Here is a 12,599-nt window from a genome sequence, read left to right as displayed (position 1 = left end):
ATATAGCGACCAAGGGTCAGCAGGGCTGGAGATGTACAAGTCATGCATCTATGTCAGCAGCAAGTTGAGAGTGGGAGCTGCTGTGTGGTCTTTACATAACCGAAGAATCCCCTTATTTGGCTGACCCTCCCATGGCTTGCAATACTGGCCTTAGGTCCAGAATCTGCCAGCATGATGCTGCAAAGTGACCACATCGCGCCCCAGGGTTAGAAGTATTTACATGGGTTTTGCAAACAGGGCCAAGAAAATATAGAATAGTTTCTATTCTGGGCCCAACCCCCTTGACAGAGCTACTAAAATGTAACATACATTAGTCCCTAGCCCGTGATCGTGTGAGGTACTGGATTTCCTCAGCTCCCATTGACCTCAGTGGAAGGTGAAGGTGCTCAGCATCCCCCAAGATCGAGCCCAAAGTGATCAAATGGCTGGCTTTCCGCAAGTGCCTAAATGATTTCAGAGGAGCTGTGTTATGAGATCCCTGTGACACTGTCATTTCTGCCTCTGGCAATTCTGTACTGCTCCTTGACCCCTTTGCATTTCTCCCATCAGGTGGATGGTGACATCCTGGTCCCCTTGTACACGGAGTTGCGGTGGAGGGGTCCAGACCCGGCGCGTGACATGTCAGAGGTTGACCGCTATAGGCAGTTCTGTCCCCGTGTCAAATGAGGCATGTGCCCAGGTTGCCAGACGCCCAGTGGATACCCAGATCTGTAACGGGCAGCTGTGCATGGAGTGGGTGGCCTCCTCCTGGGGTCAGGTAAGAGCCACACAGACACACAAATCTTCTTGTACAGTTGGGTGACAAGAGGTGCCTGAAGACGAGAGCAATGATTTTGCATCTGTGATTAATGCATCGTATGAGCTTTTAAGAGGCAACTCATGTCCTTTGTTTAACTCATTGGATGATTGGGATAACCGAGCTTCACACATTTCATGAAAGAGATAGCAGCCTAAAAGGCAGGGCTAGATTGTGCCAGATTGGCACTGCCTAGAGCATGGAGGCACATTGTCCCCAGGGAGCTCGTGGAGGGATTACATCTCCAGCTGGCATAACTGCTCCCCAGTGCTCAATGGGGCTGTAGGCATCCTTTGGGATGGTGCGGCCTGTTTTCCTTATCCCCTGCAGTGTGCTGAGCTTGCTCTGTAAGGTGGATGTGGTCCTGCCTCCTCCTCTCCCCTGTTTCCTTTCGGGAGATATGCAATCTCGAGAGAACAGTGCCAGCCCTCCTCCAAGTACAAAGATGTGGTTGTGACCAATCTTCGCTTGGGGCAAGCAAGGAGCAGAGGAGAGTTCCTTGCATCTTCTCCCATCCCCAAACCTGTGTACACCCTAGAAGAGCTAGTCACAATCTGGCCCTTCATTCCTCTCCACTGGATTGTCTTCACAGAAGAAGAGGCTTCTTCTTGCAGCTTCTTGTTTTGTATGTATTTATTTGTAGTGATGGACACAACCCTGGAGAGCAAAGTCCTCCCTCTTCTCCCAGAGCAGCATGGACATTGGCAGCTCAAGCTTCCCCATCCTGTTTTGCCAATGTGCCTCAGTAATGACCTGGAGAAATTGGTCAGTTTCCATGGCCTAGTCAATCCTTGCTATCTCTGCTGACACTTCTGTATCTGGATACAGTGAAACACACACATTTCCAGACCCTGATTGTCTCTGTTATGCAACATTTATATCTGGTCCTGTTCTGGGCTGTCATGTGTTTTTTAACAAACCCCCAGTTTTACAAAAGTTTTGAATATCCCCTAACACCTCATAAAATCAGGATTTACTTGAACCACTATGTAAGGGAAACTGAAATGATGATACAAGACATTGGGTTCAAAGCATTTTAAGAATCCCACACAAGTGAGTCTGAAACTCCATCCTTACTGCTTCATGTTGTGCTCAGATCCTAAAAAGATGTTCTGTAAATAGTGAATGATTTATGAGTGAAATCCTCCTCTTGGGGAGATCCATGGGAGATCCCCTTATTGTCTGTGGATCTCTGTGGCCCAGCAGATCTCCAGAAAGGATTGTGGGATATATGTGCTGTAAATGTAATCAATGCCCAGTCAGTGTGATATTCTGTCTCTGTCCCTCCCAGCTGTAGCTGGGCCACATGTACAGGCTGATGAGAGTTTTAGCTTAGGTAGAAGAGGGTTATATATTTAGATGCAAACATCTGAGGGTCAGTCCATGCTGATGATGACTCATCCGGGGTAGAGTGGAATAAGTGAAGGCCAGAGTTTAATCCACAGGCAAGTTTTACTTGATTTTATGAGTTAAAGTCAGATATTAATGTTGTTATTTTAACACCACTTTTGGCTTAATAAAGGTTTCAAATGGAAGAACAGTTCATCTATAACAAATCTGAGGAGATCATACTTTTAAATCAATATCCTTAAAAAGTACTAGTCAGGCAACAATAAGGAAATTAAGTTTAGGGGAGCACACTAAAAGCCTAATAAAAACATTATGCAGAGTCAGCTTTGTGCATGCAGGGATTGGCTTCATTCTCAATATACACTGTGTTACCGTGAAATATTCTGCAGCTTTTTATGATTACTGCCTGGTAAGTCAATGTAGAAACAATGGTAAATAAATCACATTATCTCATTTTGTTAGATTTCATAGTGATATGATAGTAGATCTTAGCCTCATAAATTCTGTAATTTCTGATATGACCATATATAGTCTCATATATATATATATAGTATATACTAATATACTAAATACAGTCTTGTAGACAAAAGCTACTCATTACACAGCATACAGCATTGACTGTTTTGTTCCATCAAGGTCACTAACTCATTTTATGAAATGTTCATGGGACAAACATTATTGCAAAGCATCCAGTGCCATCATCAAAATGAGATTTGTTACTGTTAGCTAACTGAAAATAACTTCATTAAATCCTATGTCTGTGTATTTTGGAGAAAGTTCATTCAGACCATAGATTGAGTTATGCTGCATTTATGAGTAAAGAGCTGAACATTCTTTCAAAAGAGAGAAGCAAATTGCTCAATTTGTACTTTCTTTGAAATTTCAGGTAAGGATTGTGTAATACTAGCTGTTGGCCAGTTAACTCACATGGGTGGTTGGAACCCGTGGTCGTTTATATCATTCCCCATGATGTCATACCTAGTCTCAATCATCAAAGACGCATGAATTCATCTGTTATACCTGACCTTTGTGCTTTATAATATAATATTTCTCCTACCTACCTGAAAAAAAGCATTTCTCAAGCTCCATGTAAACCTATAGAGCTCTATTCCAAGCCATGTCTACAAGACAATTACATTAATTACAATTAGGAACAGACCACTGGCTGTGGATCAGTGACATTTCTCCATTGTTTCATAGGTTTCACCCCGGGGGACGTCAGGTTCATATTGATCAGGTTTAGTGATTAGCTTTCCCAGACTAAAGTGAAATAAATAGATGACCTAGACCCCTCCAAAATAAGTTACTTTCTTGTACCTCCCATCTTCTTTCATTTAGTTTTAAGTGGATTACTGTGGCTATTTAACCTCCACAGCCTGTGTTTTCTTATAGTGCAACAAAGGTTCAAGACGTATCCCCTAAGACTCCCATTCACTCAGGCTTGTTTATGATGAAGATTGCCAGCATGTACAGCTAGAGCAGTCCTGCCCTAAGCACACACATTAATGATACCTACATGCACCTGAGCCAACACCCCCTGTGGAAAGCCTTGCATTGACTTGTGTGTCTCTCTTCCAGCCTGCAGGGAAGTGCTATCCTTAGTGCGCTTGCACCAAAGCATTAGGCTGCCTAACAATAGAGTATTACTCTGTAGACCACTTAGGTCTTTGGTGAACATTCCAGATGAATTTGAGCATATTCGATCCCGCACTCTCCACCTAATCGATTCTCTGACCCCCAGCCACGCTGGAGATTACTCCCTCTCCTCTTTCTGAGGCCCTGTCTACTTATCTTTTCACAAAACACACTTCCTTGAATCAATTCATCTGTCTCCCCACTCCAGCTCACCCTAGTTGTTGTGATCCCAACCAAGCTTCCTCTTTTCTGCTGGACCCTGGTCCAGGTGTTGGTTGAGAACTAGTACCAGATGTGAGGAGGGCATGCCAGGGCGGAAGAGGGTTTCTGGCAGTAGGGAGGTGGCACAGGTCAGAGCTAGTGCCAGGTAGGAATCCCAACCTGCTCCACCTTTGCACTGATGGAAACTCCTTGAACCCTACGTTCATGTCCCTTCTCATCCATCTTCAAATCAGCAGTCTCCTGCCAAAAACAGTGTCCAGATATTGGCTGCCTGGAAACCAAGCAGTGTCATGAGGGTTAATGAAAGATGGTGCCATAGTCACATGCTTCATGCCTTTAGCTGTCTGTGATTTAAGCTGGGAAGAGTGGAAACAAATTAAACTACAAGAGGCTGACAGGTTTGAATAAGTTAGGACATCTTTGTGTTAAAGAAAAAACATTGCTGGCCTGATTCAGTCTTGGTATGAACCATTTGACTGTAAATTGTGATAGTACAAGCTGTAAAATACACAGTAAAGGGACTGTAGCAAGATTTCCTGTATGGATCACAAGCTCTGGGCTAATAAGATGAGAGCTTTTTATTTGTCCAAGCAGATGGATTTAAGATTGAAATAGGCAAAGGGGGAGGGGAATTAATCTATAGAGCAGAAGCAGAAATGAGTTTTAATGCTGCCTTGGGGAGGCTGCGTGGGATACAAGACGACTGTGCACTTGGACTTAAAAACCTACTGAGCTCTATGAAGTGATTGAGAGCATTTGCAGCTCAGCAACGTACATCTCTGCTCATCAGCTCCCAAGAAGGGCTTCATAAAAGCAGGGCATGTTCTCTCTTTATGCCACTGAGTGTCCTTTTTCTACTTTTGCAGTGTAATGGGCCATGCATCGGACCACGACTAGCTGTACAGCACAGACAGATTTTCTGCCAGACCAGGGATGGGAATTCTGTGTCTTCTGACCAGTGCAGTGCCCTGCCAAGGTATTACAGAATCCCTCATCATCAGAACCACTTTTCTGTACAGAGACCTATGAATTAGGCCAGAGATTTTACTGCCTTTGTAGTTTTTTGGATTTGAGGGCCTGATTCTCCTTTCACTTCTCAGGAATAACTCTGTTGCAGTCAATGGAGTTATGCTGGTACAAGTTAAAGGAGAATCAGGATCCATATGTGTTTTGAGACCATTTTTACAGAGAAACCCCAAATCTCCCTTCAAGTTTTTTGCTAGTGGATGAGCATTCACATTGCCAAAGCCATCCCAACTAGCACTGCTTGGCAGCATCTCAATATTTCTCCTGTGCAATAACTAAATGAGCACCAAGTGCTCTTGAATATTAGCTGTACAGAAGGAAAAGGATGGATTCTGAACACAGGTTTTGTTTGTGCCATTTGTAAAACCATAACAAGGATACCTGAAACCCAGGTTTGTTGCATGTATAGCAGGGGTCGGCAACCTATGGCATGCCTGCCACCTTTGGCATGCGAGCCGATTTGCTTGGCATGCAGCTGCCGGCCGGGGTCCCGGCCACCAGCCCCGCTCAGCATCCTGCCAGCCTGGGGTTCTGGTCACTCAGCCGGCAGGAGGCTGAGCAGGACCAGAGGCCGGGACCCCAGATCGGCGGCAGGTGCGCCCCCCAGCTCCCCCATCACCACGCTCGGGTTCTGCGGCTCCCGGGAGTGTGAGCTGCCGGGGTGCAGGGCCCTGAGCCTGCTATGAGAGGGACGGTGGCAGCGGCTCACACTCCCGGGAGCTGCAGAGCCCAAGCACGGCGAGGGGGAAGCCGCGGGGCACATGGGGACTGCCGCCCATATGCATCTGCTGCAGGAGGCCCCCCAGGGGGGCACTGGGCCGCAGCCTGGGCAGACATGCCCCCTGGCTCCCCCCTCACCACGCTCGGGTTCTGCTCCTCCCACAGCTCCCCCCCTCCGGCTGCCTCAGCACTCCACGTGGGATTTTGCCTCCATGTGGAGCCAGCGTCTGACTGGCATGGGCATGGTATGCGGAGTCCCGGGGGGCACTCAGGGAGCAGGGGGAGGATTGGATGGGTCGGGAGTTCTGGGGGTCCTGTCAGGGGGCAGGGAGGGGTTGGATGGGGTGTGGGTGTCCCGGGGGGTCTGTCTGGGGGCAGGGGTGTGGATAAGGGTTGGGGCAGTCAGGGGACGGGTAGGGTCCTAGAGGGGCAGTTAGGATCAGGGCCGGCTCCAGACCCCAGCGCGCCAAGCGCACGCTTGGGGCGGCGTCCCGCGGGAGGGCGGCAGGCGGCTCCGGCGGACCTCCTGCAGGCATGCCTGCGGAGGGGCCGCTGGTCCCGCGGTGCCGGTGGACCTCCCGCAGACGTGGCGCAGGTGGGGCATCCACAGGCACGCCTGCGGGAGGTCCACCGGCGCCGCGGGACCGGCGACCGGCAGAGCGCCCCCTGCGGCGTCCCGCCCTGCTTGGGGCGGCAGAAATCCTAGAGCCGCCCCTGGTTAGGTTGGGGGGGTGGTCTCAGCAGGGGGCAGTCAGGGAACAAGGAGCAGGGAAGCTTAGGTAGAGGGTAGGGTTCTGGGGGCAGTTAGGGGCAGGGGTTCCAGGAGGGGGCAGTCAGGGGACAAGGAGTGGGGGGGTTGGGGCTTCTGACTGGGGCAATTGGGGTGGGAAGTGGGAGGGAGTGGATGGGGGCAGGGCTAGGGCAGGGCTCTCCCCTCTTTTTGATTGTTGAAATATGGTAACCCTAGGCAAGGAGGGAGCCGGGGGGCGCATGGGGGCTGGCGCCTGCATACATCCACTGCAGCCTGCAGGAGCCCCCAGGGGGGGCGCCAGGCTGCAGCCTGGGCAGGAAGGGCGGGGGGGTGCAGCTGCTCCCCGCTAGCAGCTCTGCCGCCTTTGCAGGGCTGCTGCCCCCCTGCACCGCGCCAGCTCCTCCATGGCTGGGGCTCGCTGTTGCCACAAGCGGGACACTCTGGCTCTCCGGTGTCTCCGGAAGGCGGCTCCTCCCTACCGAGCTGCTGCAGCGGCCCAAGCCCGGCAAAGCCAGGTTAAGAACCACTGCACTAAACTGATAAGATTTGCATTTTAATTTAATTTTAAATGAAGCTTCTTAAACATTTTAAAAAACTTGTTTACTTTACATACAACGATAGTTTATAGACTTACAGAGAGAGACCTTCTAAATGTATTAAAATGTATTACCGGCACGCAAAACCTTAAATTAGAGTGAATAAATGAAGACTCGACACACCACTTCTGAAAGGTTGCCGATCCCTGATTTACAGTAACGAAGCTCTAGTGGCTTACATCAGCCACTTCTTGGTTCATTACAACTCCTCAGCAGATCTGTAGGCAGTATCAGGTTGTTAACTACTTTATGGACAAAAGGAGCACTAAAGTTGTTTGAGACAGATCCTCAGCTGGTGTAAATGGATACATAGCTCCATAGACTTCATTGGAGCTATGCCAATTGACAACAGCTGAGGATCTGGCCTTTGAGTCCTGTTCTGTAATTGCCAGTTGAAGTCAATGGGCCAGAGCCTCAACCCAGTCCATTAAGACAATGTATCTATGCTAGTTTACAGCCACTGTGGATCAGGTCCAGTAAGTGTTCAGAGGGGTTCAGGATCAGACCTATAGGGCCTATAGTATCCCCAGTGTTTGAGGAATACCCAGTGTGACTAAGCCTCTTATTTCCTGCCTGGTGGTATAATAATATCTCTGTCCGTTTTATTAACAGGCCTTTGAGCACACAGAACTGCTGGACAGATATCTGTGGTGTGCACTGGAGGGTCAGTCTGTGGACTCTGTGTACAGCTACGTGTGGGAACTACGGCTTCCAGTCCAGGCGAGTGGAATGCGTGCATGTCCGCACCAACAAACCCGTGCCGGAGCACTACTGTTCCTGGAGGCCCAGACCTGCGAACTGGCAACGCTGCAACATCACCCCCTGCGAAAACAGTACGTTCCTGTGGGAGAAAGGAGCCATCTGTGAATCTTCACCACAGAGTGAAGTCCCCAGAGTGCGGTGTTGGGCCCCACTGCCGGGCTTCTTGGGAGAACATTTGTCTGAAAAATGGCAAATTGCAGCCTGCAAAATCAAGTGTTCCTATTGGAATGGCTCCAGTGTTGTTTGTTGTTGTTGTTTTCTAAGAGTTGGGATCTCATCTCCCTGCTAATAGGGCTAAAAGTAATAGGTGCTGTCCTAAGTTTCCATTATTGGTTTGGAGAGAAATAAGTCACAAACAAGTAGTTAGCTGATGTTAACATCAAGCAAACCTGAAGCGGCTGAGTTGGTTAGTGCTGGGAATTCCTGGAGTGGCTTTCAGGAGACTAGCACTTAATTGGGCCTGCCAAAAAACGCACATATTATAAATATTGCAAAAAGAATAAACGATCTGGAACAGATGTGCCTCTTTGGAAACCAAGCCCAGTGTTATGTCAGTGTTCACCAAGCAGCGTGCGTGTAAATCACAACCTCTTCGCCAGTCACGGCTCCCAGATACTCTGAAGCATTGTGTTTAAGGGCCAAAAGCTGGAGTCTAGTGAGCAGCCAGCAATTCTGAGGCTGAATACTGGGGATCTCCACAGAGACTGGGCACTGTGGAGCAGCAGCAGAACCACTCTGCAGCACTAGACTACAGAAGGGCTTGCTACAGGCCTTCTCCCCCCTTCTAGAGGCTAATACAGGTGCTCGGTAAAGCCAGCCCAAACACAGGGAGCATGGCCTGGCTTGCTGAGGGAGGACAGGACTGTCAGATGTGGAGCTTAAGGGAGGTGATTGAGACCCTCACCCTCACTGTGGCTCCTTTCTGCCAGATAAAAGGGCTGGAGTGGCATAAAAGGACCCTAAAAGTCACAACTCCAGCCAGGGGACAATTCCTTTGGCACCAGCACCCCAGCAGACAACAATAAAGCTGCCCTCTGAGGATCCCCTCACAAGTGGGCATGGGGAAGGGTGTGCTGGGCCACGACACATAGCCTTGTGGAGATTCCAGGCAGTGCTGCAGCCCATAGGGCAAAACCAAGAGGCTGCTGTAAATGAGACGGGCCCCTAGGGCTGTCTAAGTTACATTGGGAGGGTCTCTGGGCCTCAAAGCAGCCCAGGGTTAGGAGAGCACAAAGGTTGCTTAACCCCCTCCCTGGGCTGCAAGTTCAGCGCTCCACCTGTTAGAAACACAGCACAGAATCTCACCTGATAACTTCAGAACTAGCCAATATGGAGCTTCCAAGCTCCAGATCAACCAGTGTGGACCTCCCAAGCCAATAAAGTACATAAAGGTGCCATGGAGTGACTCTCTTAAAAAAACAGCTCCTTATTTTATTTATATCTTTAATGCCAACTTGACAATGGGGATATCTCCTGTGGGTGCCCGAGAGCAAAACTCCCACGAGTGCAATGACAACCCCAAGATGCAGGTATCCCACTAACCTGTCAGCAGTACTACTGCTAACCCAGGACTCCCCTCTCTGATTGTGTGGTCTAAAAGCAATTGCAGGATGTTAAATTCTTCAAGGCCATGTCTGTGTAGATTCTTGAGGTGCATGTGCACCTCTGGGGAAGGTCCACATGGACAAGAAATCTTGAAGAACCACAGTTACTGGGAGGTAAGTCACTGTTCTTTCATTGCATCTCCTTTTTGTTCCCCCTTTGCCAGTGGAGTGCAGAGACACCACCAGGTACTGTGAGAAGGTGAAGCAGCTCAAACTCTGCCAGCTCACCCAGTTCAAATCTCGCTGCTGTGGGACTTGTGGAAAAGCATGAAGATGAGAGCAATTGAGATAGGGAATCAGAGGCATCAGCCTTTGCTTCACTACAGGAAGGACTGTTACAAAACAAATGGGACAGAATTCAGTTTTCTTCATTTTATTTATTTATTTTTATTTTTTATTTTTTAACTTTACTGAGTCGATGTTGTAAAGGACTTGGCAAGTTTTCCCTTCAGTGAGGCTGAGAGGTGGAATGCAGCAAAGCACAGTCGTGGTGGGAGACCAAAAAGAAAGAAGACAAGCAACATGTCAGGCCTGAGTGGAACAGCTGCCTAGGAATCCTCGTACAGGCCTTGTGATACACATCAACCAGCAGATGGGGAAAAACTCCAAAGCAAAAATTCCCATTAGTAGCAGATCAGACCACCACGGCATGGATCAAACAGCTTGACAGATCATGGGCTACTGAAAAAAGGAATTGAACTAAACATTCAGCTAAACAATGGGCAGAGACATCATTTGCCCTAGAGGTCCCTTCCAACCTTGATATTCTATGATATTCTATTCTAGAAGGGTTTGTTAACATAAACATCTGGTTTTGGTTTTTTAAAACTGCTGTCCTAAAGCTGTATTCCTGTTCTCTGTCTCCCTCTCTCTCCCTCTCATGCTAAGAACTTAGTATCTGAAAAAGAGGTTAAACATTGTGTGAAAGCATGAATGAGTTTAAAATACATCTAAACAAGTGCACCAAGTTTTTCCCCCAACATAAAATGAAGTACAGTATTACATAGAAAAGGAAAGTGAGTGACAGAATGATCTGCTATTGACAGGCCTCCGTGCATACCTGCCATCACTGTTCTATGCAGAGCACTTATAGGAGGGGTTGTATATATTTGTGGCAACAAGAGCTACTTACCATGCTGCATCTTAACATGATTAAAATGTATCTGGGGAAGAGAGAAGCCTGAGATCCCAGAGTTATTGGGCTTTCAGATCTGGGGTTTTGGTCTATTTCTAACTTTGAATTTGTAGAAATGATTTCTATGTCCTGCCAGTGTGGAATTTTTCTCTCAATTACAGCCAAATCCTCCAGTGATAACTATTAATTTATCAAGAAGGAGAATTCAACTGCTCTGATTTGGTATTGTTCTTTCTGTCACGTAGACATGCAGAATGCTGCATCATCAGCTCTGGCCCCAAAGTGGTGGCACAGATTCCTAAAAGATGCACTAAAAAGGTGGATGCTAGAAAGTGAAGCAGTTGTAGTCCATGAATAGAACTCTACAGTCAGAGGTGATCTGAGAAGTGAGTGTCAGATTTTCCATTTGTAACATGATTTTGCCTGCTCATTGTGATTCTCTCTCCTAATTGCATCGATAATCAAAAATTAAGTGCTTCATCCTTCAAGGTGCTGGGCATCCTCAAGTCAGTGGAAATCCAGGTTGCTCAGCACCTTGCAGAAATTGCCCTGAAATACAAAGTTTGGATTTGAACTTCCCCAAAGTTTGGATTTGAACTTCCTCAAAGTTTGAGGGAGAGGTGCCCAGATCCAGAGTTTTGGTTTAGGACTATCTCTAAATGTAAGGTTTGGCTGTGCCTCTTGTGTCACCCCCAGTGGGACTCTCGTCTTGTGATGCAGTAATAAAACACTGTTCAAGTATTGATATGTTGCAGCTTACCTTACATGTGGATTTTTCAACAAGCCTGGAAGTTCTCTTGTGAGGTTAACACCAGGTCCATTGCATTAAATTGCCTCCAGTTTGGTCATTCCAAAGTGTGTTTGGCAGGGAACACTCTCTCTATAAATGGGTCTCTGAGAAATCACGTTGCTAAGAATCAGTGCAACTTTTATTTAAAAACAAACAAAAAAAGTCTTTTTATGTATGTAAATGTATATCTTTTTGTGTATATTTATTAGGATTCCTTGTATAAAAAGTGCAATATTAATAATTGTACATTGTTGTCCAGATAAAAACTATTTTGGGGACTTTTTTTGTGATCTCCCTGCAATTTTGTTCCTCTAAAATCAGTGGTAATAGTGTAATTTTCCTGGTTTTATTAGCACTTTCATTTAACTTTGGATAAATTTCACTGTGTACAGATTGCTTCATAAACTATGACAATTGGGGGGAGAGGCTTTTCTACTTGTGAAGCTATAGTTATGCATGGAACGAGAAGGACAAATTCCTTACTAATAATTTGGTGGTTGTTTCTAGTACAATAGCTAATGAAAAGCAGTGCAGGGAAGTATTTACATTTTTTAATAGCAAAACATATTCAGACGATCCCATGTTGGATATTAGCCGTGTAACTGTGCTTAGGATAAACACTTGGAGCCAAGGTCTGGCAAGGCCACTGTGTCCCCGTCACACCATATAAATATAATTTCAGATGTTTGTCCTATGAATTGTGACTTGGCAGCATCCCCATAAGATGATGAGGATTGCTGAGTATTATAGAAGGAGGATTTCCTCCCCTAGAAAACCTGTATTTATATCATTTTTGTACAGATAATGCAGCTTATTTATTTAATTACTTTTGTCTGACTCATTCTTTAGTAACCTTAAAACAGGAGCTACCAGGGTAGCAGAGCTTTCAGGGTTCTCCAGCCTCCTTCACTATCTCCACAGTTGCTCAGGTTTGCAAAGCTAATCATCTCCATGCCCTCACCAATGGAGCTCGTACGTTTCTTGAACAATCAAATGCACACTTGGGGGGAAATCCTGCCTCTGTTTGCACTGGCACACTGAGCCTGAAAAGCAGTGTGCCTAACTCTCCCCCATGTGAGCATGGGGTGGGGCCATGAGTCAGGAACTACACAGATTTGCTCACAAACACCTGCTGTGCAAGAAGAGGGTAGTATGTTGCAACTACTAGAATAGCCTCAAACAACAGTGACTGTGTAGTGGTTGTACAGCTGA

The 12,599-nt window shown here is 47.0% G+C and overlaps 1 protein-coding gene across 5 annotated transcripts in view; it reads left to right on the top strand.

Moving 5' to 3' along the window:
- Window positions 1-12,219, top strand: part of ADAMTSL1 (ADAMTS like 1) — a 649,946-nt gene extending 637,727 nt beyond the window's left edge. For all 5 annotated transcript variants that reach the window (XM_039544630.1, XM_039544629.1, XM_039544631.1 and 2 more), the window contains 4 exons: window positions 550-757; window positions 4,870-4,979; window positions 7,709-7,929; window positions 9,627-12,219. In XM_039544630.1, coding sequence (XP_039400564.1) covers window positions 550-757; window positions 4,870-4,979; window positions 7,709-7,929; window positions 9,627-9,733 — 646 coding nt within the window. In that variant the 3' untranslated portion in view covers window positions 9,734-12,219. The remainder of the gene's footprint in view (window positions 1-549; window positions 758-4,869; window positions 4,980-7,708; window positions 7,930-9,626) is intronic.
- The last annotated feature ends 380 nt before the right edge of the window (window positions 12,220-12,599 follow it).

The sequence above is a fragment of the Mauremys reevesii genome, linkage group 6, assembly GCF_016161935.1.
Source record: "Mauremys reevesii isolate NIE-2019 linkage group 6, ASM1616193v1, whole genome shotgun sequence".
NCBI classification, from domain to species: domain Eukaryota; kingdom Metazoa; phylum Chordata; order Testudines; family Geoemydidae; genus Mauremys; species Mauremys reevesii.
Note: the sequence above shows the minus strand (reverse complement) of the source record. Positions and strands in the feature narration are given on the sequence as shown.